This window comes from Mesoplodon bidens (assembly GCF_964165515.1).
Source record: "Mesoplodon bidens genome assembly, chromosome: 4".
Lineage (NCBI taxonomy): Eukaryota > Metazoa > Chordata > Mammalia > Artiodactyla > Ziphiidae > Mesoplodon > Mesoplodon bidens.
The window spans coordinates 147,797,091-147,823,872 of NC_138160.1; the positions used below are offsets into that span (position 1 = coordinate 147,797,091).

Consider the following 26,782-nt stretch of genomic DNA (forward strand, 5'->3'; position numbering starts at 1 on the left):
CTGACGTGAGTGGTTAATTTTCCATAGTGGAAAAGAGTGTAGGTGTGGGTGTGTGAACAATTCATTGAGCATCAGTCCTGAGCTGGGTGCTGGGGATAAGAGGTTGAGCCAAATTGTCAGTGTCAGGGTTTGCAGCCTAGTGGGCGTGGTGTTGATGACCAGTGAGTGTAACTAAAAAGTAGAAGTTAGGGTGATTGAGTTACAAAACGGTGAGAAGGCTTCCCAGAGGAAGTCCTATGTGTTCCAATTGAGGTCTGACAGGCCAGTCGAGGTAGCCAGGTGAAGGGGAAGAAGACTCTGGGGCAGGAGGGGGTAGTGCGTTGTAGGGATGGGGAGCACAGGGTGGGGGTGGGGATGCAGAGACAGGTGGGTCTGGCTGCCAGAGTCCAGGAGCCTTTGTCTTCCGTCCTGGGGGAGTTAGGGAGAGGTTTTCAGCAGGGTGGAGAAGGTCTTTCGTTGACACATTTCAGTTATAAAGAACAGTTCTGCGTTGGGGGAAATACATTTTTTTTCAAATCCGGTGTGATGTGTAAAGCAGCGGCCATGTGTGTGACCTCTGCCTGGACCGTGGGAGTCGTTGCCAGCTGCAGAGCCCAACTCCAAGGGGGGAATGGGACGGGCTAATATTACTGCTACCTGTCTGCTTTTGCTGGGGAGAAACCAACACAGTGAGCTTGTCATTGAATTATTGTAGAATGGCATACTTTGTTTTGAGTGGAGAAACTTGTTTGGAACAAGCATTTATTCATACTTGATTGAAAGTTGTATCTGCTACGGGAATCTGTCCAATTTTTAAAGTGCTTTGTGGATTTTCTTTGTCTTTCCTTTTCAATAGGATATTGAAGAACCTCTATTGGAGCCAGGTACTGATAAGAGAGACACAACAGTTATGGTTTGAAAGTTTTCCCACTGTATTTTTTAAGCTGTCTATATATTTTAAGTTGTTTATGGTGTTATAAATTATTTTAATGGTGGACAATCCAGATCGTACAAGGATCAGAGATTGGAAACCCATTCATATCACCAGATCTGTGGAAGTACCGTTCTGGTTTCTGGAGGTCAAATACATTTGGTGAGATGTAGTGATTACTTTCATCTCTCTAACCACGTACAGTGGCATTTAAGTAATTCCCCCCAACCCCATGATTCTTCCATGTGTTTCTACACATGAAACAGATCTTGTGATATTTGCTGCAGTCATTTTGATTAATGCAGTTAAGGCAGGATAAAGCGGTGGTCAGGGCACTTATAGCCTGAGAAGTGACTGGATTCCAGAAGAGGAAACAGTTTCTTCATGAAAATTACCAACATGTTCCCCTTCTGGACTGCATTTATCTCCTGCCGGCGGAAGTTTCTGGTTTTCCTGTTGGACTGTTCCGTTCAAAGAATTTCAAAGAAATTTGGAAATTGAGCTGTCCTTGAATGGTGATAGCGTTTGATTGAGCACCTTGGACATTGGAAAAATAAGTCGAAGACCCAGACTTGAACAGAAGCATGAAGACTGTCGAGAAGCAGCCACACGGTTGTAGGTGTTTAAACCTGTGGGGCCTTTTCTCTTCCATGTAGCGTAGAGGCTTGCTCTCGCAGGCGGTTGGAGCGCAGGTAGTGTAACCAGTGTAACTTTGTGTACCCGCGGGTTTTCCAATCTCTGTGTAGCTAGCAGTTCTCTTCGTGTTAGTGTGGCAGCCGTGCCAGTTCCACATTTGTGATTGCTTTATTTCCCTGGTAATTAAACCTTGTGCCATTCTATTCCTGTTAAATCCGTAGAAAATGAGAAAATACTCGACATTTTGGGGGAAACTTGTAAATCTGAGCCAGTAAAAGAAGAAGGTTCCGAGCTGGAGCAGCCATTTGCACAGGAAACAAGTAGCGTGGGGCCAGACAGAAAGCTTGCGGAGGAAGAGGACCTTTTTGACAGCGCCCATCCGGAAGAGGGTGATTTAGATTTGGCCAGCGAGTCAACAGCACAAGCTCAGTCGAGCAAGGCAGACACCCTGTTAGCGGTAGTGAAAAGGGAGCCCGTGGAGCAGACAGGCGATGGCGAGAGGACGGACTGTGAGCCTGTAGGGCTAGAGAAGCCAGTTGAGCAGAGTAGTAAAGCCTCAGAGCACACGGAAGCCTGTAGCGAGGAGGCCTCGGAAGCGCCCCCGGAAGCCTCAAGCCCAGACCCCAGGGATAGCAAAGAAGACGTGAAGAAGTTTGCTTTTGAAGCTTGTAATGAAGTCCCTCCGGCTCCTAAAGAGTCCTCAGCCAGTGAGGGCGCTGATCAGAAAATGAGGTTTGTTTTTTCTCAGTTTTAGACCAGACGCTATCTCCTTTTCATTGGTCATTTAATGACACACATAAGCTGTTGTTTCTGCAATTGGCCAGCCAGACTGATGCAATTGTAGTTTACTTCTAAAGTTTTATTTCTCTTTGTGTATTTTTAATGGGTGATTTCAATTCCTTTTGTTTTTCTCAACCTACTCTGGTTGTGCTCTTAACTCGTTAAGTGTTATCTTCAGCTAAATCGAATTGACTTTTAAGAATCTGCCATTGTATTTGGGGGGTCAGATTTCCAGTATAAGCTTGTAAAGGTGCTGTTAAAATTTTATTTCAGACTAATTTTCTGGTAGGTATTCAGTTTTAGCACATATCATACTTTGATTTAGTTGTCTTTCATTTTATTCCTGTACGAGTAACATTAACTTTTGTCTCTAGCTCTTTTAAGGAAGAAAAAGATATAAAGCCAATCATTAAAGATGAAAAAGGTATGATTTAATTTACATGGCAGGGAGCCATCTACGGATCCCTTGTTTTGGGAGGGAGGGGCCTGCAAGTATCCACAATTTGGATACAGTAGTTGGTTTTATTTTGGATTACTGGAATTAATCATCTAATGGTATCTTGAGAGACTAGTTTTAAATGTTGATGAGCTTCTGTATTTTATGTCTTTGTTGTGATTATTGCTTATGGAATAGTGAAAGTTCTATTACAGGACAGGTTCACCTGTGGAATAATAGAATTTTAGAAAGTGCTATCTTGGTTGAGAGCTGATCATTGAAGCCATTTCAGTTTGTAACTGACGAGACGTGATTATTCCTTGAGTAAGAAAACTCAGTTTCTGTGATCCACATTTTTCGTTTTCTGTCCAGTTTGTTGGCGGTAATTAAATTCTTGACTCAGAGGAGTTGAGACTGGATTTAGTTAGGGTTTAAGAGAGGGCTACATCTTAGGAGGAGTGGTCGAGCTTACTGTTATGCCTTGAGGTAAAGCATAATCATCTCCCTCCTGCTTCAGGTCGAATCAGCAGTAGTTCTGGAAGGAATCTGTGGGTCAGTGGACTGTCTTCCACAACTCGAGCGACAGATCTGAAGAACCTTTTCAGCAAATATGGAAAGGTACACTCGCCTTGACCTCCTGTCACCGTGCCTTGATTTGACATTAAAATATAATAAATCTAAGAGTTTAGAAACTTCATACTCGCTGTTAATTGTATTGGTTCTTATTTCTGGGTGGGGGGAAAACAAATAAGAACAAAAACTCCAAGGTGGGGGACCCAGCCAGTGGTGGGTAGTAAGCCTTGTTTCCTGGTTGAGAGTGGATGACAGGCAGAGTAGACAGCTTATAGAACGCTGCTCAGAGAAGGTATGTAAAAGCTACAGTCTACATGTCCCTGCTGTGCTTCCAAGTTCTCTTGAACAAACTATCTTTTAGCCAATAGAAAACTTGAAGCTGGCATGATGAGGTGTTTTCCCTTAACGGTAAGTGAAGAGTTGGTCCCCATGTATCTTCTATCATCTGAAGTATATAGTTTGAGAATTGGAACAGGGCAGTGGCTTAAAAATAAATCAACTGAGGACTTCTCTGGTGGTCCAGTGGTTAGGACTCCACGGCTTTCACTGCTGGGGGCGTGGGTTTGATCCCTGGTTGGGAAACTAAGATCCCACAAGCCGCGTGGCCAAAAATAAAGTTAATTAAAAAATTTTTTTTTACTAATATATCTACTGATATATTGGTCACGGGAGCAGGAGGAAAGTAATACAGTTCAGAAGCCTTCCAAGGAACATTTAAGAATGATTCTGTTGTCTTGGAATTAGGTAGTGAAATAGTCTTATCAGAAGCCTTAATGACTGCCCTGGTCTGCTGGGGGCCTGTGGGGAGTGACCCTTGGGAGAGAAGTAGGCGAGGTACCGCTCAGCGGCAGCAAGTTGCAGGGATTCCAGGCAGAGGTTTGGCATCTTTGTCATCCTGGCTGCCCAGGTCATTCCTTTGCTCAGGTCCTTGTTCCCCAAATAAGTGTTAGTGAAGGGGTTAGGGAATGAAGCAGACAGGACCCAGAAGAAGCATTCCAAAGGGTGTGGAACGCTATTAAGCCCAAACCTATTCGCTCACTTATTTAGAATCAGGCACTGATTGTAAAGCCAAAGCAAACAGATACAAGGGCATTGACATCATAGATCTTACATTGGTGGAAGATGGTTTAAGAAATAAATACATGACAATGTGTTACTATAAGTATATTGAAGATTACAGTGTGCCATCAGTGTGTGGTAGGAAGGCCTAATTTAGATTTGGGAAGTAGTTTCAGCAGTCGTCGCTGAGGAAGTGACATTTAGGCCAAGGGCTGCATGATTAGTTTGCCTGGCCCTCGGAGCTCAGCTCTGGACCAGAGCAACAGGACCTAGGAAGGCCCCGCAGTGGGACAAGGCTCCGGAAGTGGATGAGCAGACCAAGGCTTCTGTGAGGAGCTTGATAGCAGAGGACAGGAAGCAGGGAAAGGGCACAGACAGGAACATGGGAGCTTTTTGTGGTATCTGCTCTCACTTAGGTTTTATCTGTCATCGGAAGTGATGCCCTTATAAGGATAATGTTTGATGGAAAAGTCAAATGGCCCCATGATTAGCTCAGCCCTCTCGTTGAGGAGAGGGAAGAAGGCAAAGCTTCATCTCTGATATGCGAACTGACATCTGTATCCATCTCAGCAGAGGCTCTGGCCCTGTATGGGGTGCTTTGGACAGATCGGGGCTTTCTTCAGGCAGAAGTGCAAATGTCAAGGTCTGCAGGGATCCTAGGGAGCATGTATCCCCCTCACCATCTCACAGTCGGGTACACTGAGGTCCGGAGAGAGGAGAGCACTTGTTCACGTTGACCCACTGAATTCAGAGGAGGTCACAGCCAGAAGCCATGGCTCCTGTGTCTCAGGCTTTTTGTATATCCCAACCCTCACATCTTTGAATGTCCTCCAGGAACGTTTACACTTAACGGAAGCATTGGTATGGTAGAGTTTAAATCTGTGCTCTTGCTCTGTGTTTTGTATCCCGTTTCTTCTTGGATTCCTTGTACCTGTTTGCTGTTCTTTTTTTTTTTTTTTTTTGATATGGACCATTTTTAAAGTCTTCCCTGAATTTGTTACTGTATTGTTTCTGTTTTCTGTTTTGGTTTTTTGGCTGCAAGGCGTGTGGGATCTTAGCTCCCTGACCAGGGATCGAACACACACACCCTGAATTGGAAGGTGAAGTCTTTTTTTTAAGACATTTAAAATTTTTTTAATGTTTTTTAATTTATTTTTGGCTGCGTTGGGTCTTTGTTGCTGCGCGTGGGCTTTTCTCTAGTTGTGGCAAGTGGGGGCTAGTCTTCATTGTGGTGTGTGGGCTTATTGTGGTGGTTTCTCTTCTTGCAGAGCACAGGCTCTAGGTGCGCAGGCTTCATTAGTTGCGGCATGCGGGCTTAGTTGCTCCGCGGCTTGTGGGATCTTCTCAGACCAGCAATCGAATCTGTGTCCCCGGCATTGGCAGGTGGATTCTTAACCACTGAGCCAGCAGGGGAGTCCCTGGAAGGCGAAGTCTTAACCACTGGACTGCCAGGGAAGTCCCTGTTTATCTGCTTGATTTTGCATTGCATAGTTTTTTTTATGATTTGTGCCTTATTAGCTATATCTAGTCTATGTAACTAGTTTCTGTTTTAGTTCCTTGAGGTGTAAAGTTGGGTTGTTTATTGGAGATTTTTCTTGTTTCTTGATGTAGGCATTTATTTCTGTGAACTTTCCCCTTAGATTGCTTTTGCTGCATCTCATAAATTTTAGTATGTTGTATTTCCAGGTTCATTTGTCTCGAGGTGTTATTTGATTCATCACAGTCTATCTCCCAGTTACTTTATACCAGTTCCTAAGTAGTATGAGAGCCTTACAGCAGTGCACTGCCATTTTCTCCTCCAGCCTTTGTGACGTTATCATACGTTTTACTTCTATTTAATAAAGCACACAGTGCGTTATTGGCTTTTTTTTGGTGAGTTGTTTTGTTTTTAAAGAAAAGTGGGTTTTTAGTTACTCATGTGTATTTACCATTTTGGGGTGCTCTTTTTTTCCTTTTTGTTTGTCCACGTTCCCCCTGGGTATCATTTTCCTTCCTCCTTAAACATGTCTTGTAGTGCAGCATTGTGGACGGTGAATTCTCAACAGCATATGCATGCCTGAGAAAGCTGTTGCTTTGCCTTTGTCTTGCTGGGTATAGAATTCAGGGTTGGCTGCCTTCCTCCAGGTGGCACAGCCACTCTGCTCCTTCTTGCTTGCGTCCTCTCCAACCAGCCGGCTGTCATTCTCACCTTTGCTCCTTAGTGTCCGTGCGTCTTGTCTTCCTCTGGCTGCCTTCCCGATTTCTCTTTACCACCGGTTAAGTTTGCTGCTGCTGTGCTTTGGTTTCGTTGGCGAAGTTTTTCTCCTGTGCTGCGTGTCTGTGAGGACATATTGCTGTTGCTCTGGTTCGTTTTGTTTTTTCTGTCTTTTTTCTCGGTTTCATTTCAAATGGTTTTTCTTACTACATCTTCAAGTTCCCTAATTTTTTCTTTTGTTCTCAGGCCCATCTGGTGTAGTCTTTTCCAGAAATTCGGTTTGGGTATTTTTATTTTTTTTTTATTTTTTTATTTTTTTGTGGTACATGGGCCTCCCACTGCTGTGGCCTCTCCCATTGCGGAGCACAGGCTCCGGACGCGCAGGCTCAGCGGCCATGGCTCATGGGCCCAGCCGCTCCGCGGCATGTGGGATCTTCCCGGACTAGGGCACGAACCCGTGTCCCCTGCATCGGCAGGCGGACTCTCAACCACTGCGCCACCAGGGAAGCCTCTGTTTGGGTATTTTTAAACATCTTCTATGTGCGTACCTGACACGCTCAGTTGTTGCTCTGCCTTCTGGAACGTACAGGATACGGCCCTCCTTGTTCACTAGTTCTGTCATTGTGTCATTTCTATTGACTTTGTCCTTTTCTGTGCTAGAGCCCTGTTTTCCTGCTCCTTGGCTAGCTAGCCTTGTTGTCTTTGATGGCACGTGATAACTTTCACCTTGTTGGGTGCTGGTCCTTCCTGTGTCCCCATAAATGTCTTTGCGCGTTTGCTGGGTCACAGTTCAGTCACTTGCTCCTTCTGAGGCTTGTTAAGCTTCACCAGTCAGGCTAGGGCAGCCTTTAGCTCTGGCCAGTTTTGTCCACTCCTGAGGCTGGACCCTTCTGAGTACTCAGCCTCACGTCCCCGGGAATTACAGGCTCTTCCACTCTGGCTGGTGGGGTCACTCCGGTAACAGTGAACCATTTATGGTCCTGAGTGAGCCCAGGGGATTGTTCCCTCTGCCCGTTACTGGTGGGTGTCTGTCTAGCCTGGGTGGTCACCTCACACAAGTGCACTGTTGTGGGCAGCCCTCTCCTCTGTGGTATTCTGATTGCTTGCTGCCTTCATCTTCTCTGACTCTGAGCTCTGTCTGTTCAGGGATGCTGCCCCTCACTCCCTCCCTGTTGCCGGCTGGAACTTCTAGGTGGTGTGCCAGGGCAGTCATAGGAGACACCCCTCAGGTGTTCCCCCCTTGCAGGGGTCACCATCCTATGCGGCCTGCTGTCCGGTGTCTGAAAACACTTGTTGCCCACATTTCCTCCGGGTTTTTAGTTTCAGGCAGCAGGAGGGTTACTGCTTGGTATTCTGTCCTGGCTGGAAGCGGAAGCCCTCTCTGCATCACGTCAGAGCTGTTCTCAGCCCGGGCCTGCATGAATTGGGGTGCATTTCTGAGTCAGCATCCTCGTAGCTTTCCATGGGAACAGTGGAATTGGAGAAAGAGGTCTGAGTGGGAAGGTCTTTTGATTAATTAACAGGTTGTGGTTAATGAAGTCTAACTGTCTTTAGCTTTTCTTGTTTGTATTTTGTCACTGTGAGAGCTAATCTTAGAAGCAATTGTATTTTGATAGGTCAGGATTTATTAGAACCACTTTAATAACTTGTTACGAAGAACAACAATTTCCAGAGCAGTAAAAACAAGTGGAAATGATTCTGATGATCAGTTAACTGCTAGCAGTGCTTGATACGTAGTGTGGTTATTTGCATGAGAAAATAAGAGTACCCTTTTCTCACAAAGGTTGTTGGAGCCAAAGTGGTGACCAATGCCCGCAGTCCCGGGGCCCGGTGCTACGGGTTTGTCACCATGTCAACGTCCGATGAGGCCACAAAGTGTATCAGCCATCTCCACAGAACTGAGCTTCATGGAAGAATGATCTCTGTTGAGAAGGTAAGGCTGTTTTTGCTGCTGTAACTCACAAAGCTCACAGGCCAGAAGACCTGGTCCCTAACCTGTTTCTGTCTGTGTTGTATTTTAGGCCAAAAACGAACCTGCTGGGAAAAAGCTGTCTGACAGAAAAGAATGTGAAGTGAAGAAGGAAAAATTGTCTAATGTTGACAGACATCATTCTGTGGAGATCAAAGTTGAAAAGTAAAGTGCTTTATTAAAACCTTTCTCCTCAGAGGAGGGCAGGTGGCAGCCACAGGGTCACCAGCTCCTTATTTAAATCTTGGGTGGTTTTTGGCATCTTGCTGCCACTTAGTATTTATGTCCAAGCAAGTTAGTAATCTGTTGAAAAAATAACACAGACTGAAAGATGTTTGAACAACACGGGTTTGAACTGCTCAGGTCCGCTCACACAGGCAGTTTTTTCAGGAGTAAATACTACAGTACTACAGGTGCAGAGTTGGTTGAACCTGCAGGTGTGGAACCGTGGATAGGGAGAGCCGATTATGAAGTTACATGTGGATTTTCGACTGTGGGGGGTCGGCACACCAATCCCCATGCATTTCAAGGGTCAGCTGTGTTTTTACTTCATTCTTGACATTCTGAGCCCTTGCATGACCTCTCAAACCTTGGAATCATTTCCTGGTCCACATTGATCTTTGTGCACTTCTTGTATTTTATCACAGCAACTGCAGAAGCCCAGCTTTGCAAAGACAGTTTCATCCAAAGGAATGTAGCCTGATCTAATGAAACGAGTGACCACAAGCTAGTAGTTCACGTGTTGTCTGGCAGATAGTATTTCTTTGTTTCCCTCAGAAATTTAAAATATCCCAGGACAGTTGTGAGTTCACCCATCCTGGTGTACCTTGGCACCGTAGTTTGGGAACCACAGGTCTGAGAGACTACCGTTATAAAGGAGGTGATTTGCATCTTTAATCAAGATGAAAACAGGGACAGATCTTTCAAAGCAAGCGTTCCTTATTGATACTTTTACCAAAATTGTAGGTTTATCTTTTTTGAGAAGGTAGACTTTGTTGACGGACTTGACAGGGTGCTGTTCTCAGAATGCACAGTTTATGTTGAGTTTGTATTGTCGGCACAGGTTGTTTTCATTTCTAGGTCCACTCCCTAAAAATTGAATCTTGCTGAGAATGTCAGTCTCACAGTAATTCCATTTTTCTGGGTTTTTTTTTTTTAATGTAAGAAAATTTATAGTTAAATAAACATGACTATGGGCATTACATTCATAAGTTAAACTTGGTTTTTAAAGATGTACTTATCCATCTTCATTGTAGCCAAATTGGAATTTGTAAACCCAGGAGAAATGCATGTCAGATTAGCTTTTTTGTATTTAGGGGTGAGATCGTAATTTTATCGGCAACTTTTCCAAAGAGACACATCTTTTTTTTGTTTGTTTGTTTTTGTTTTTGTTTTTGCGGTACGCGGGCCTCTCACTGTTGTGGCCTCTCCCGTTGCAGAGCAACAGGATCCGGACGCGCAGGCTCAGCGGCCATGGCTCACGGGCCCAGCCGCTCCGCGGCATGTGGGATCCTCCCAGACCGGGGCACGAACCCGTGTCCCCTGCATTGGCAGGCAGACTCTCAACCACTGCGCCACCAGGGAAGCCCCAAAGAGACACATCTTGTTGGTAGCGCTAAAAACCTGTACTGGGGGAACATGGGGAGCTATTGGGAGTTCTTGGTATTGTTAGCACCTTGAGATGCATTTCATATGTTGATTTTCTGATCACAAAAGTGAGACATGTTTATGGGGAAAGGGAGGGCATGTAATAACTAGTTAGCATGTGTGGTTTCCGCAGCCCTGGAACGATGCTGTGAGGTCTGTGCTCTGTGTGGAAGGAGACACAGCTCAGAAAGGAGCAGCGCCGGGCCTGAGGCGAGCAAGGGGTGGCTACCCCCAGCGCAGGGCTGCTTAACTGGGTGATGAGCTTAAAATGAAACCAAACTGCTTTCAAGTGGTTTGTGTAGGAGGCTGAGCATTTTAAAGTTTGTTTTTAATCTTACTCTCTTCAGTGAACACCCTCATTTGACCTTTTGTGGGTTTTTTTTTTTGGCTGCATTGGGTCTTCCTTGCTGCGTGGCTTTCTCCAGTTGCGGCGAGTGGGGGCTACCCTTCGTTGTGGTGCGTGGGCTTCTCATTGCGGTGGCTTCTCTTATTGCGGAGCACAGGCTCTAGGCGCGCGGGCTTCAGTAGTTGTCGCACGTGGGCTCAGTAGTTATGGCTCACAGGCTCTAGAGCTCAAGGCTCAGTAGTTGTGGCGCACGGGCTTACTTGTTTCGCGGCATGTGGGATCTTCTTGGACCAGGGCTCGAACCTGTGTCCCCTGCATTGGCAGGGGGATTCTTAACTACTGCGCCACTGGGGATGTCCCTGACCTTTCGTTTTTAAGAATTTCTAGGTTTGGTAGTCAGCCTAAGTGACATAGAGAAGCTCTTCCTAAAGAGGTTGCTTGTCTTGGATGAGTTTTTATGTAATTGCCATTTGGAAAGCACACACAGATGTCAAGCATGATCTCACTACCCAGGGCTGACACTTTTGGTATCTATTCCTCTGGTCTTTTTTTCCTACATATATGTTTTTTAGAAATTGCTTTTTAGGGAATTCCCTGGCAGTCTAGTGGTTAGGCCTCTGTGCTTTCACTGCCGAGGGCCCAGGCTGAAACCCTGGTTGGGGAATTAAGATCCCATAAGCTGCGTGGCACAGCAAAAAAAAAAAAAGAAAGAAATTGGTTTTTAACTTAATTAGTGTTATCAAGAAGTCCATTTGTGTCTAGGAGGTGCCATGTGAGTCCAGAACAAGTAGGAAGGGTCTCCCTTCAAGACATTTTGTAAGGCTACTGGGAGGGAGAGGGTGCTGCCCCGGAACAGTGGAAAAGGCACGTCAGAGATGGTTCCTAGGGTTTATTTGCAGTCAGGTAGTGAGCAGAAGCAGTCTCTAATCTGTCAGAAGAGAACCGGGAAATAACAGTGGGCTGTGGTGCAGCAGTCGAAAGGACCCAGATCTGTGCCTGTGTCCACACAGCCCAACCGGCAGGGCATGCAGTGAAAGGCATTGTAGAGCAGCACACGAGGACCATCCCGCTGTGTCAGTCTTAAGAAACCTAGAGCATCACTGTAGGGCGTCATGGTTACGGGAATATGCAAGTGAAGCCAGGAGAGGTGGATCCACACGATTGACACTAAAGGCACTGGTGGTGGCTGTCACAGGGATGGAGACTGTCACAGGGGTGGCTGTATCTAGAGTGTCTTGTGTTGTAAAGGGAAAGCAGTATGTTACAAACATTTACAGTTTTCAGTTCTGATAGACACCATCAGTTATTATTTTGTTTCATTTTGAAATTGAATATTTCTCAAAGTTTTGTGTTTTTTTTTTGCGGTACGCGGGCCTCTCACCCCTGTGGCCTCTCCCGTTGCGGAGCGCAGGCTCAGTGACCATGGCTCACGGGCCCAGCCGCTCCGCGGCATGTGGGATCCTCCCGGACCGGGGCACGAACCCCTGTCCCCTGCATCGGCAGGCGGACTCTGTCAACTACTGCGCCACCAGGGAAGCCCTAAATACAGTTTTTTTTTTTTTTTTTTTTGCGGTAGGCGGGCCCCTCACTGTTGTGGCCTCTCCCCTTGCAGAGCACAGGCTCCGGACGCGCAGGCTCAGCAGCCATGGCTCACGGGCCCAGCCGCTCCGCGGCATGTGGGATCTTCCCAGACCGGGGCACGAACCCGTGTCCCCTGCATCGGCAGGCGGACTCTCAACCACTGCGCCACCAGGGAAGCCCCCTAAATACAGTTTTAAAGCTTCATGCTGTGGAAGTTTAGGAGGGAGGAAGTGTGAGCTGAGGGGCATCTGGGAGAGGTTTCCTTGGGCATCCCAAGCTCTGCCTGGGTAGTGGGAGGAGAGGGCAGGTGGTGCTTGTTAGCGGACCCCATAGGGCCTGGCTTTTCCATCCTGGACCCTGGCACGCAATGGGCATTTTTAAAGTGTGGAGTTTAACTGCCGGGGACAAACAGCAGTAGGGAACGTGGGGGACACGTTTGAATGGCAGCGACGATTTGTTTGACTGCTTAGCATGAAACTGCCTTCAGTTGAAATGGCACCAGCAGTTTCCATATTTGCTGGCACCTCACGTGCCATTTTGCCTCCCCCAAAGTGTGCAGAAATTACCAGGTGTGGTGGGGGGGTGGTCCAGGTGGGGTGTCCAGGGCTTCCTGCAGCAGGCACTGCCCCTCCTTGTACTGTACCTCCATTCTGTTTTATACTCTGCTTTTTGGAAAAAGTGTTTTTCCCTATAAAACTTTAAAATAATATTCCACACATACAAGATGAAACATTTGAAGTTAGTTTTTAACAAGCTTTCCTGTATAATTGGAGTGTTTCTCATGTCTGCTTCTGGGCCTGTTTACGCACTGGTACATCTGGCATTTTGGGAAGACACCCCACGAGCCTGTAGTTTCATCCGGTATGTTTTTAGATGTGGCAGGTAACTTAAGTGGGAAGGGGCTGTGTCTAAAGGGGGTATTATCATTACCACAGTTTTCAAATAATTTTTTCCCTTCAACTGGCAGCGGGCGGGTTTGCTTTGTGTGGAAGTCTGAGTGTGAGCTACTCCTGTGAGAATCTCAGGACCTCAAGTGTGATCACCATGTTTCTAAACAGAACTGTAATTAAGAAGGAAGAGAAGATGGAGAAGAAGGAGGAAAGAAAACCTGAAAACATTAAAAAGGAAGAAAAAGATGAAGATGAGCTGAAACCAGGAGCAGCCAATCGGTCCCGAGTCACCAGATCAGGTGATGAGAGTCTGTGGAGTGTTCACGAGAAGGGAAGAGGTGGCGAGGGCGGCAGGTGGGTTGCATGGAGTGAGGGCCCAGCAGGCTCGGTGCCTTTTGCTGAGCTGTGCTGTGTGCAGGAAGCTCTTAGAGGACAGAGCCTCCGGTGATGACACGGCCAAAAGGGGTTTCTCCGCAACATCAGAAATCTAGTTTTTCTGGTCGGGATCTGTGTTCATTGGTGGCTCAGTGACCTGGGTGTTGGCTTTTCCTGAGTCTCCAGTAGAATAGAAGGTGGGATTTGCAAGAGCGAGGTGTCCTGGTTCCTGTGACTCCATGCAGTTCTGCAAGTATGTCATCGAGTTTTTCTTGCATTTATGTTAAAACCAGATATAGTAAAAAAAAAAAAAAAAAAAAGAGAGAGAGAGAGAAAACTAAAACCTCAGAGCATCTATACCCATTATAAAAGTTTATTGTGCAATGCACCTTCAGGTTTGCATGAGACTCCACAGAAAGTTTTGTGGGGAAAAGTGAAACCAGTGCACTCCCCCACACACACACGCCCTCCACCCCCCTTAAAACAGAAACAACCCAACCATCTGGAACCTTGGAATTTGGTACGGCACATTATAAGTTACATCTCAAGTGTTTGGAGTAATTTACCAGCAGTCTCAAGAGCACTGTATTTTTAAAATGTTCTTCAGTATTGTAAATCTCCCTAAATCAGTAATTGTTCCGGTGGTTAGAGCCTGCTTATCGTTTCATTGAGGGGAAAATCAGTTTGGAAGCCTTTATTGCGGTAGATGAATGAGGGGAGCCCACCTGTCTGGCGGGGCCCTCTGAGTTGGCAGGCCGTGTCTGACTCAGCACAGGGGCCTGGGTTCTGCAGAGCTCTCCAGAACGTGTGGGAGGAATGCACGTCGAAGTACATGATCCCTGCAGCACTGGGGTTTAGCATGGGGGTGAAGGAGGCCCGAGTGTGGGACGTGTTTGTGCCCACGTTGCAGAATGCAGTTTAATTCCCGTTTACGCTGTAAGGTGTGAACAGATCACGCCACTTCATTCCAGATGAGCAAAGGCCTGTCGGGGTGCCCTGTCCACCTCAGACCTGCTGTTGCCATGTGGGCGTCACTGACTTCACGTCACAGAGGGGAGAGAGATGGGGCGCCGAGGCTCCAGAGCTTATCAGTAGTCATTGGAGGGCACGTCCAGAGCCCCCGGTTGGCGGGGCTGCTGCCTGCGGTCAGGAGGGGGGGCGGTCAGCATGATTTCATAAGTGGCTGTGTTTTCTCCTGAAGGAAGCAGAGGCATGGAACGAACAGTCGTGATGGATAAATCGAAAGGGGAGCCTGTCATTAGTGTGAAAACCACAAGCAGGTCAAAGGAGAGAGTAAGTATAGCTTCTGCCCTCTCAAGTCCGGCTGGTTCTGATGGTGGTTTAACAACCACTCTGATTTGCGGTATGAGAACAACGTTGTTTCACCTTTGAAATGTTAAGAGAAAGAACTCAAAAGGTGTATTAACTATTTAAAGTATATGTACAGGCACGAACTAGGTTCTGAAACTTACTTCAAAACAATACTTAACTGTGTTTGCTCCCCATAAATGTGTTGACCCTTTGCCAGTCCTGTTAGGTTATAGGTTATACTGTTTTCTAGAAGGAGAATTGATTCACAAATTGGATGGAATGGGCAAGACCCACGGCTTGTCAAGTTGGAAGGCAGGTTCTACTCTTTGGTTAATCTAATAGTACTTTATTTATTTTCTTTAGTTTTTCTAGTCTCCTATTAAATTAACCAAAAAGAAAAGTAGAGTCCACCCTAAAACTGTCTTCCATGTTACCAGAGAATGAGCTCCATTGCTTCTGTGGTCCATGCTGCTGGACAAGCTAGTTGCTTGTCCATTTTGCTTCTTCTACTCTGGAAAACAAAACCCTCTGCATCCAGCTGAAGGTTCTAACTAAAAGGCTAATGAGGAGAGTAGTGCTGTGTTAGTGAGTGCAGAGCTAACAGTATTCATCCAAGAACACTTGTGGTCTTGAGACTTAATTTTGAAATGAACATTTGGGTTCTATAAAGTAGCAGTTCCTAATGCTGTTTTTCCTCTGGGCTATAGGAAAATCATAAAATACAGAGAAATCTAGAGAAGAAAACCCAAAAAGGCCTATAATTTTACCACCCAAATAACTCTGATGTTAAAAAAGTAAGTAATAGCGCAGGCCTGATTAGAACATACACGTAGTATAGAAAGATACAAGGTAAGCGAAGCAGAAGCCTGTGCTCTGCATGGGCTCCTCTCAAAGGGCATTACACATGCGGCACACGTGTCTGCACTCAAACACCATGGGGAAAGCGTCTTCCCATAACTTGCCACGCTGTACACCTCTTTGTATGTGATGTCTTGGAGAGCTTTGTGTATTGAGACATACAGTTCTGCTTTTTCTACTTAAAAAAAATTTTTTTTTAATGTGAAATAATTACAGATTCACAGGAAATTGAGGCCCAGGAACCCGTCACCTGGTTTCATCCAGTGGTTCCATCTCGTGTAACTGTGTAGCACAGTCGCAGAGCCAGGAGGGTGGCATAGGGGGTGTGAACAGTGCTAGGACATTTTGTCACCCGTGTAGATTTGTGTCCCATCACCACAATCCAGATGCAGAGCTAGTCCATCAGCACAAAGACCTCCTCCTTGGTATCCCTTTATTGTCACACCCAGCCCACCAGCCCATCCCCAGTGCTGGGAAACCTCTAACCTGTCCTACATCACCAGCATGTTGTCGTTGTGAGGAAGTATATAAATGGAATCATGCAACCGTGACCTTGAGATGGGTCTTTTCCCTCAGCGTGATGTCCCTGAAATCCATCCAGGTGGTGGTGTGTGTACTTTTCTTTGTAAAGCTTGTATCATTCAGCTTATGGATGCACCTTGATCATTTTTAACCAGTCCCCTGGTGACGGACACTTGGCTGTTTCCACATCCCCTATTGAAAATGGCTGCAGTGCAACATTTGCGTGCACGCCTCTTGGCAGTGCTGGTCCAAAGCCGCCAGGACGTTGTTCGTTGTGGTAGATAACGATTAGAGTGCCCTTCAGCAAGGTTATGGAGGATACTTAGGTTCACTGAGTGTGTAGCGTGTGCTGGGCCGCTAGGAAGTGGCCGAGGCCAGGCTGTGAACTTGGAGTCGGATTCGGCACCTCCATTGCCATGCTGGCCTCCCCAGAAGATCACATCCGTACCTCGGAACATAGGGCATTTGCCCTTCCTCACTCCAGCCTGCAGTGTATGTGATCAGACTCTCAACTCTGCCCATCTTGAGGGTAATGGCGATGTTTCGGGTTGCAGATCTGTCCCTGTAATGAGGGTGTCCTCTGTGTCCCCCTCCTTTGCCTATCTTTCTTTTGGATTGCTTTGTCTTTCATTGATGTTTTTGCCCCTTAGTGAGCAAATTAAGAAAATAAGCTGAGGAGCTTTTTAATAGTATCTCCCAGGCCCCCCTTCCCTGGGGATTCTGAGGTGGCGGGTCTTCAGGAGGCCCTGGGTTCTGAGCTACTGGGAGAGTCTGCTTGTGGCCCGTTTGGGAGTCCCAGCCTTTGACAGCCTCAGAAATGGGTATTGGCTGTCAGTGTTTCCTGCCTTCTCCCAGAAATGGAAGAGCATAGAAGTTGCCCACTGGTACTTTCTACCTTACTGGCAGTGCTGTTTTACATTCAACTGCCTTTGGCTTGCTCTGTTTTGAGGCCACCTGCCTGAGGCCTGAGCCAATAGCTGAGAAGTGAAAAACGCAGCCCCTCCTCCAGCTGTCTGTCTAGACAGCTGCTTCCACAGCTTCCCCAGTGAACGAAGGGGTCGCTGCGGGCATCGAGTGCACGTGCCCCGTGCCTCTGGGGAGCCTCGTTTTGCTTTAGATAATGCAGAGCCTTGGCTCTGCTGCTGCAGAAAAACTGCTGAGGTTTCACCCCACCTCTTCTCTTCCATTAATGCCCTTTGAAAGCAAGACTCTAGCAGCGTAACTCAGATGGCGGTGTGAGGCGGCCTGTGCTGGGGCCTCCCTGTAAACCACATGGGATTGAAGGATCTTAGTCTAGTCCAGATGTGCATACTCCACTTGCGTCATGCATCTGTTGTCAGCATTTTCCTAACATTAATAAACCAATTTTGGTAAACAGAGCTCAAAGAGTCAGGATCGCAAATCGGAAAGCAAAGAGAAGAGAGACATCTTGTCCTTTGACAAAATCAAAGAGCAAAGGGAACGAGAGCGCCAGAGGCAGCGGGAACGGGAAATCCGAGAGACAGAGAGGCGGCGGTGAGTGGGGGCCGAGCGAGGCCGGCGGGTCCGTGGTCTCCTCTTGGGAGGGTTGCTCTTCCTCCCAAGCGAGTCGCCTGTGTGGCTGTGGCTCACTGGCCTAATGTGTTTCCTCTGAGACCGAAAGGCGGGGGCATTCACACTGGCCCATGATAGTCGCGTGACATTTCATCAGAGCCCGTTTCTGCTCAGCAGCATCTCCTCTGGCTGAAGTTGCACCCTGGACCAGGTAGCAAGCGGACCCACGCTGCGTGTGGCTTTAGGTAGAAGGCTCTCCAGGGTTGAGGCCTCAGTTTTCACTGCCAAACCCTTCCACATGAATTAGATCAACATGGCAGCCCAGGAAGGCTGGCCTGTTAGAGCTGTGATTCACATCTTCGCTCCTGAGACGGCTGCGTTTCGTGGCGTTTTCAGGCAGCAGCGGTCCCACAGCGATTCTGTGCCCCTTTGCCAAGGAGATGGTTTGTTGAAGCAGTCCTGTCATTTCCATTTTCGCTTTCTGCCATTTCACACCAGGTTGTCTAGAGCTCCCTCGTCATTTTCCCTCAAACATTACCCAGTGAAGTTGTGATGCTGCAGTGTTTGAGAAACTTTCTTGAGCTGAAGCACATCATGTAGAAACTTCTCCAGTTTGCTTTTCCAAAACAGTGTGATTTCAGCCTCTGCATATGGGGTTTAGCAAGTAAAAGTTTCTTGATCTATTTGGAGATGTTTTGCTTCCAGCTGGCTTGCCCTTGGTTTGGACCTTTCCCAGGCACCATGGGAGGGTGTGAAGAGAGCAGGACAGGGTTCCTCAGTCCCCACTCAGCTCCTGGTGTGCGGTGGCTGATAAATGAGACCTCGTCCCCTTCGCTGGTGACTGGCCTTCTCCTGTCCCCACACCTTCTTAGGTCTCTTCAAAATGACGTGCTCATTAAAAATACAGCCTTGTAGAGGGGAGGGGTGACAAAAAAACAGTGTTGATTGTCCCTCTTCAGGGAAAGCTACTATCATCCGTGACTCCAGGGTTTTCTCTGTGCCCAGCAGTTGCAGAGTAGCAATTATCCTTTGCTTTTCTTACTTTCCTGACCTTTATTTAGCTATGGCTTTGTTTTGGTGCTCTTTGAGCCAAGTCCTCCTGGTCTGGACCTGAGGCTCTGTGTCTGCTCGTCATCACCCCCTCCCTCCCAGCTCACCCCAGCTTTGCTGTTTGGAGAAAGGGGAAGTGTGGAGATTGGGGTTTCTGGCCGATCGAGCAGCTTAGGGAGCCGGTTAGTGCCTTCCGCCTAGTAGCTGGCGGGGGGCAGCCAGGCCCGGGGTGAGCCAATTCCCATCGGGAGCTGGAAGGTTCCAGGCTCCTTCGGAGGACGACGTCTTGATGGCTGGGTGCCACCACGTCGGGACGTCAGGGCGGCCTTCCTGTGTTCCCCCAGAGAGCGTGAGCAGCGTGAGAGGGAGCAGCGCCTGGACGCCCTCCACGAGGGGAAGGAGAAGGCTCGGCTGCAGCGCGAGCGCCTGCAGCTCGAGCGCCAGCGGCAGCGATTGGAGCGGGAGCGGCTGGAACGGGAGCGGCTGGAACGGGAGCGCGAGCGCGTGGAGCGGGAGCGCCGGAAGGAGCAGGAGCGCATCCAGCGGGAGCGCGAGGAGCTGCGGCACCAGCAGGAGCAGCTGCGCTACGAGCAGGAGCGGCGGTCGGTGCTCAGGAGGCCCTACGACGTCGGGCGGTACGGCCCCTGGCCCGGGGCAGGGGGACGGGGCGCTTACCCTGACGTTGAGAGAGCCACCCCGCTCCTGTCCACCTCAGCGTAGGGAGTCGGAGGTGTTTCAGACAGAATCTGGGCCTCTGGACGCTTGGGCAGGGCTCCTTGCTGCCACCTCTGTGGCCAGTGCAGCTTTTTTTCCCCACCCAAGTTATTCTCCAGAGAATCTTGATTGTTGCCACTTGCTGAAGGGTTTGTGATGCTTTCGCCTAGGCCGTCCCGTTATTCGCACTGTGGTTCCTAGTAGAGCATGACCACTGTCTAGTGGGTAGGAGACAACCAAGCATGCGTTATGCCACATTCACTGCCATCTCCGCCAGGCTCGTGTCCTCCTAGAGGGAGAGGCACAGAGTTGGGTGCTGTGGAAAAGGAGATTGCCTTCCTACTCAGAAAGTAGGTTTATTGCTCTCCAGCTTCTCTGAGCGGCTTAATTGACGGTCACCCATCACCCCACCACCCGTGAGCCTAATTTTCTGGTAAAAATCAGGAAGAAGATAATTGGATACCATCCTGAGTTGTATGTAGTTTGCCATCACCCGATCTAATTCCCTTCGCTTCTGCAGAAGCTCAGAGGGAGGTTCAGGTTAGCATAGCAGACGAGGAGGTGAGAACGTGGTGACTCGGAACCTCATTCCAGGAGAATCAAAGATTTCATTGCACTTGCATCTGAGCTCATGTGGGGATCAAGGTATTAACAGCCTTGTGACACAATTAGCTCACAGCAGTTCTTTTTTCAGGATTGTCAGATGAGAATGCCAGTATGCCTTTTGGCAGTTTGGGGGATTTTAATTTATCAAATCAAAGCGATAATGATTGAATGTTTAGAGATTAGCCCTGCGGGACATTTTAAATGATACTGGGTCTGGAGAGAGAGCTCCCCTCCCCACTTCTTCCCTCTTTCTTTTTACCCTCATTCTCTTTCATAAATGAAATTTGCATTCTTTTTAAAATAAAAAAACAGGAGAGATGATGCCTATTGGCCAGAGGGAAAGCGCATGGCCATGGAGGACAGATACCGCCCAGACTTCCCTCGGCCCGATCACCGTTTCCATGACTTTGACCACCGTGACCGGGGCCAGTACCAGGAGCACGTGGCCGACAGGTCAGTGCCCCCCGCCCCACTTCTACAGCAGGGATCGGTCTCCATCTATTCTCTTAATGTCTGGTGCACTCGTGAGGTTCCTAGTGGGTGCCTCTGACCCCGTCACACGTGGAATTTAGAAACAGACCTTGAGCAGGACGTTGGGATCGGTGGTCATGTACGGCATCCTGGCTTTGTCTAGGGGGAAGGCACCTCGGAGCACGTTTCATGCACTGTCCTCTTAGGACAGATGGGCCCTGGGCAGGACCTGAACCTTGGCTTCCCCTGTGCTCAGCTCTCTTGGGGGTGGCCTCGGGCTCTGGGTTTCACAGCTCCCTGGGGTGTCTCCACGGCCACACTTCCTCCCTGTCCCTCCCACCGGCACAAGCTGCTCTGGAGCACGGGGCTTTGAGGAGGGTGTGGCCCTGCCTCCTTGTTCACACAGATGAGAAAGCAGTTTAGAGAAAAGCTGTGACTCGCCTGAGCCATCTGCAGGGGTCACTGACTGGCATGGGGTCGTGCCAGCCCACGTGAAGAGAGCTGACTGCAGAACGTGGCAGAGGTCCTGTTAGGCCTGCTTTGTGTTTCGAGGGTCTGGGTGGGTTATTTTTTTTGCCAGTGCCTTTTTAATGAAGACTGTATCTCGTTTTTTAGAAAAGCAGCCCTCGATTTTTCCAGTTTAAGAATTCTCTCTTTAGGTTTCTCATCATGCTCCCCTGAGCTGCATATCCTTGAGCCAGTTTCTCCGCTCATTAGCTCTGGGAAGGAAAAGCAGGGAAAGACAGGCTGAGAAGCCGCTCGTTTAATTAATTATGGCTGGATTGGTTTCAGATGTGGTGTGAGTCGTGTGTTGGGTCAGACTAGAGGTTAGGGACCTGCCGAGGCTTTCTTATTATCTGACTTGTCATCAGGCCACAGATAAAATTATAGGCATTAGCTTCATGGTGTGGGTCTCTACTTCTGAGACCCCTCTAAGGGATTTTAGTTCAGTAAAACCTTCGTTCCAACCTTCTTAGGATCCCACTTCACTCCTACTCCCAGAGAAAGCTGCGAGGCAGTTTTTTTTCAGGCCAGTAAATTACAGTTCTCATGTGGTAAAAGGGGATAAATACTCCAATTGTGGACCTCTTCTGTGTGGTCTGCAGCAGTGTTGTGTAGAGCCATCATCTGCCTTTGGAATGAGACGTTTCTTTTTTGCAGGAGGGAAGGTTCAAGGTCAGTGATGGGAGAGCGAGATGGGCAGGTGAGTAAAAGCCAGATAGCAGGCCAGGGGCGTGCCTGCTTCTGTGGGGTGGGCGGGGCGTGGAGATGTCAGTTCTGGCCGGTGAGTAGATGTGCACAGAAATGATTAGTGAGTCTGCGTTTTGTATTTAATTAATTTATTTATTTATTTTATTTTTTGTCTGCATTGCGTCTTTATTGCTGCAAAGTAGCGGGGGCTACTCTTCATTGCGGTGCGCGGGCTTCTCATTGTGGTGGCTTCTCTTGTTGTGGAGCATGGGCTCTAGGCGCGTGGGCTTCAGTAGTTATGGTGCATGGGCTCAGTAGCTGTGGCTCGCAGGCTCTAGAACGCAGGCTCAGTAGTTGTGGCACACAGGCTTAGTTGCTCCGCGGCATGTGGGATCTTCCCGGACCAGGGCTCGAACCCGTGTCCCATGCGTTAGGCAGATTCTTAACCACTCCGCCACTAGGGAAGTCTCGAGTCTGGAGTCTGTGTTTTTTAAATAGGTAGGGCTTGTTTTTCGTTTTATTCAGTAGAAACTAATTGAAGAGATACTTGGTTGCCTATGTGTTTGGAGTGCCTTCGCGTCTAGGCACTGTGGGATGCCCCAGCGGGGGGTTAGCGGCCTGGTAGGGGGTCATTTAGGTCATGTTTTGGGGCATTCCTCTGTGTCGGGTACTGGGATGGGTCCCCGTGTCTGATAGTCTGCAGGTTCCCTGTGAGAGCTGCCTAGGGTGTCAGCTCAGAGAAGAGAGGAGGCCTCCATGAGAAAGGTGGGGGATGGCATCAGAATCATGACTTTTTAAAACAGGGGTGTGGGTTTTGAGAGAGTGCTGTATTCTCTCTTGCTCCCCGGGTGTGCTGGCTTCCTGAGCACTGACTTTGTTGGCCAGGGGTACTAAGCCGTTCCTGCCTTCAGTACTTGCCACCAGGCCTCCACAGTACTATGAGCAGAGAGGGCTCTGAGGGCGCTGGCCTGCCCTAGGGGTGTGGGGAGGGCCCTCCTGTCTCCAGCAAGGAGCAGGTGCCCTGACTCTTCAGGGAAGGCGGGTCTGAGTGACTCTTCTCAGTGGACCCTGAAGCATGGGGCTCTCCATGCTCCTGGGTGGGAGGGCCCACTGCTGGCCCTTCATGTGGCACCAGTGATGGAGCTTTAGCGGCGCTTGGGGTTCTCAAGGAGGGGGTCAGGAAGTGTCCGAAGGGGCCTGAGCAGGTCCTCGTGGGTGGCTGGGGTGCTGAGCCACACCCCAACACACTGAGGCAGGGTCTGCAGGTTGCCGAGACCCAGAAGGTAGGCCTGCCGCGAGCTTGTCTGGGAGCCATGTGACTGGAGTCGCCCTGTCCCTCTTGTGCCTTCCAGCACTACTCAGACGACCGCCACGGCCACGGAGGACCACCAGAGCGCCATGGCCGCGATTCCCGAGATGGCTGGGGTGGCTACGGCTCCGACAAGAGGATGAGCGAGGGCCGGGGGCTGCCTCCTCCCCCCAGGTTAGCGGGCAGGCCACAGAGGGGCTGGGCATCACTGTCCTCGCCGGGTGACGGGTTGGCTTCTCTGAAAGTGAACCGGGTGTGTGTACCTGCCAGGTCGCCTGGAACAGCCCCTCCTGGCCCTGTGTGAGCCCTGCCTGCTGAAGGCAGCAGCCCTGAAGCCGTCTAAGGCTTGTCCCCATCAGTAGTAGAGAAGCTTTACCCCACCCCACCCCCAAAGTTGTCTTTAGGTGTTTGTAAGACCGGTGTCACGGCTACCACAAGTTTCTACTGCACCTCTAGGTGGGTTTTCGGGTGTTGATCAAAGACTGGAGTGCCAGTGTGACAGATGAGAGTGTTCTTTCCTGAGCGACCTACTTAGCACTGGGTCCTTTCATGTCTTTTAGTCCTATTTGCGTTAAATTTAAACGGGCGAGCTCCTGCACTGACAACAGGCTGCGCTGTGCAGCGTCACCATGTGACTGGGGGGCTGTCACCTGAGACAGGCGTTGCACGCAGCGAGGTGCACTCACCCTTGCAGACAGGTGTGGGGGGTCTGCTGGCTTCCTGGTCCTGGGCCTCGAGTGGTGGTCACCGGCGGGCAGTGCCCTTGTCCTTCCACACCCAGCCTGGGGCCGGGAGGCTTTCCTGTAGGCCTCCAGGGGCTGTTGGCACCTGCACGTGGGTACCGTGTTTGGATTTTCATCTCCCAGGGTTTCTGTCTGAAACCGTTTTTAAACAGCTTTTTTGAGATACAATTCACATGCTGTGCAGTTCACTCATTTAAAGTGTGCAATTTGATGGCTTTCAGTTAACTCATAGAGTTGTGCATCCATCACCACAATCCATTTCAGAGCATTTCCATCACCCCCAAAAGAAACCCCCATTAGCAGTCACTCCCCATCCCCCTGGCAACCACTAACCCACTTTCTTTCCCTGTGGATTTGCCTGTTCTGGATGTTTCACGTGAGTTGGAATCACACAGTGTGTTGTGTTGCCTCTTATGTCTGGCTTTGCTCACTGAGCATTGTGTTCTCAAGGTGCATCCTTGTTGTAGCGAGTGTCAGGGCTTCATTCCTTTTCAAGGCTGATTAATATTCCAGTATGTGGATGGACCACGTTTTGTTTATCCATTCATTAGTTGATGGACACTTGGTGGTTTCCACCTCGGGGCTGTTATGGAATCATGCTGCTACGAACGTTGGTGTACGAGTTTTCGTGTAAATGCATGTCTCGGTTAGACACCTCGGAGTGGAATCTCTGGGTCATAAGGTCGCTCTGTGTTTAAGCTTTTAAGGAGCCACTACAGTGTTCTCCAACGAGGCTGCACCCTTTTACATTCCCACCAGCCCAGTGTGAGAATCCCTGTTTCTGCACACCTTCACCAACACTCATCCTTGTCTTTTAGATAATAGCCGTCCTAATGAGGGTGAGGTGGTTGTGACGGTAGCTGTGCTGAACACCTACTCGTGTGCTTACTGGCCGAGTGTGTATCTTTGGGGAAGTGTCTGTTGCCGTTCTTTGCCCACTTCTCTCAGAAACCCTTGACAGTGGGGCACGAGCCCCCAGAGCCCCCATGTCACAGCCTCACGTTAGAGGCACAGTGGGACCATTGTGTATCTGCCTTTCGTTTTGGCAAAGGGGTGGCCGTGACTGGGCGGAGCACAGCCAGAGGCTGGAGGAGCATCAGGAGCGCGCCTGGCCGGGCACAGTGGATGCGGGCACGGCGGGCCGGGAGCACTTGCGGTGGCAAGGTATGGGTTCACTCATGCCTGCGGGTCGGGAGGGCCTCCCGTGGAGGGACAGCCACAGTCCCAGCATGCTCCAGAGGGCCAGCTTTTCCAGGGCTTCCAAGAAGGGAGTGTTTGCAGACTCTTTCTTCTCTTCCAGGTGGTGAGAGGGGCCTGTCTGGGCCCTCGGGGCCAGGGCATGTGGCAAGTCGGGGTGGAATATCGGGGTAAGAAGTACTGTCCGCGGATAAAATTGATTTGTTCCCAGTTCTCACTTCCTCTCCCTTTTTGCATGCTTGATCCACTTTCGGGGTCGAATGCTTTGAGAACAAACCCCCAAAGCAGCTCTTGGCAACTTACGCAGCTAATGCTCTTCCCCGGAATGCAACCCGTGGTTATGATTTTCCTCACCTGGAAAAAGCCAAGGGGCTCTAAAGGCCACAGAGCCCTATGCTGCAACGTGACACAGTGAGAACACAGGTGCTTCTGGGGCCAAACGTGTGCCTTTGTTCCTAGGCGAGGCGGCTTTGCACACGGCGGGCACGCCCATGCTCACGTGGTGCCCTCCGGAGGCCTCGAGGGTGGAGGAGTGGCCGGCCAGGACCGGGGCAGCAGAGGCCCGCCCCCCGCCCCCCACCCATACCCCCACTTCACCCGCCGCTACTAGAGCCCACCCACCCCACGTGTCCTGGTAGGCAGGCAGACGTACTGTCGAGTCTCTTAGCCAGAGTTACCTTGAACTTGTGGAGTCTTTTAAGAAACAGAAACAAATCCTGCCACCGTGTTGTAGCTTAATACAATGTGAATCCACTTTTTTTTTTTTTTAATAAATGTGTTCTTGTTCTGCCATTTGTAAAACAAGGTTTCTGTTAACGAGGCATTCCATTTTCCGTTAATAAAAGTTTATGGTTCGCAGCTGTGTGTGTGTCTCAGTGATGATAGAGCAGAGAGCAGTGTCAGCCCTCGGCGGCACCGCTTTTGTTTGGGTAGCAGAGGCCGGCTCGTGTTCCTGAATTCTCACAGCTCCCAATGAAGTGGGGCCGTGCACCTCCCCGTCTTACAGGTGAGGAAATGGCTGCGGGGTCAGATCATTTGTCCAGAGTCCGAGAGCTCGTAGGTGGCAGAGCTGGGATGGGAATTAGGAATTCTTCCCTGAGGGGAGGGGTGTGTGCATCGGGGGCCCCTGGGACCAGCACTTCACCTCTTCTGCTGGGGTGCCTGGGGATGTCTAGCCAGTGTTGGTGTGCGGTTTGGGGGCCTGGCTGAGGGATGGGGATGGGGCAGCCGCTGCCTGGCGTGAGCCCAGCTATATCCCATCCACCCGTTTTTCTGGAAATGCAGGTTCATAGGTGAAATCTCATTTGTGATTATAAGCAGCAGCAATATTCATTAAAGACCCCTGTCTGGCCAGAGGGGCCATCTCTGTTCCTCTGGAAGGATCATTGCTGCCCACGCAGAGCTGATGTCAGGACACGGAATGGGTGACTGCAGGCTTGTTGGGGCAGAAGAGGGGTCCAGCCCATCTCATGAATGAGGTGGCCTGGTGGCCACAAGACTGACCTGGGACCTGCGCAGGGCCTGGGGGCAAGAGGGATGCTGGTTTCCCGCAAATCTCAGCCCTAGACCTGCGTGGTCTGGATCGGCGTGTGAAGAGTTAACCCGTGTGCCACCTGCTGGCAACCTGATTCCCTCCCTCCCCTCCGCAACTAGGACAGCCACCCCACAGGCCCCAGAACAATTGCCAGTTCTCCCGGAGTCCCCTGTTCTGCTGGGGTGTTTAGTTTGAAAAGAGCAATCTGAAAACCCTGCCCGGCTTGCTGAGGAAGCCCGAGCATGAAAGGCAGGCCGGCCGGCGCTGGCCCTCGAGTCCTGTCTGCTTGAATTGCCCAAATAAACACCTCATGCTCTTCCTTCACCGCAGGGGCGTTTAGAGTCATT

The 26,782-nt window shown here is 49.4% G+C and overlaps 1 protein-coding gene across 1 annotated transcript in view; it reads left to right on the forward strand.

Annotated features, from left to right (window-relative positions):
* Positions 1-25,759, forward strand: part of SAFB2 (scaffold attachment factor B2) — a 35,288-nt gene extending 9,529 nt beyond the window's left edge. Inside the window, exons 6-21 of the mRNA XM_081230730.1 lie at positions 836-863; positions 1,768-2,278; positions 2,701-2,750; positions 3,280-3,380; positions 8,372-8,521; positions 8,610-8,722; positions 13,190-13,320; positions 14,598-14,689; positions 17,466-17,602; positions 19,015-19,305; positions 20,303-20,443; positions 21,623-21,665; positions 23,005-23,135; positions 24,756-24,868; positions 25,005-25,071; positions 25,361-25,759. Coding sequence (XP_081086856.1) covers positions 836-863; positions 1,768-2,278; positions 2,701-2,750; positions 3,280-3,380; positions 8,372-8,521; positions 8,610-8,722; positions 13,190-13,320; positions 14,598-14,689; positions 17,466-17,602; positions 19,015-19,305; positions 20,303-20,443; positions 21,623-21,665; positions 23,005-23,135; positions 24,756-24,868; positions 25,005-25,071; positions 25,361-25,511 — 2,250 coding nt within the window. The 3' untranslated portion in view covers positions 25,512-25,759. The remainder of the gene's footprint in view (positions 1-835; positions 864-1,767; positions 2,279-2,700; positions 2,751-3,279; positions 3,381-8,371; positions 8,522-8,609; positions 8,723-13,189; positions 13,321-14,597; positions 14,690-17,465; positions 17,603-19,014; positions 19,306-20,302; positions 20,444-21,622; positions 21,666-23,004; positions 23,136-24,755; positions 24,869-25,004; positions 25,072-25,360) is intronic.
* The last annotated feature ends 1,023 nt before the right edge of the window (positions 25,760-26,782 follow it).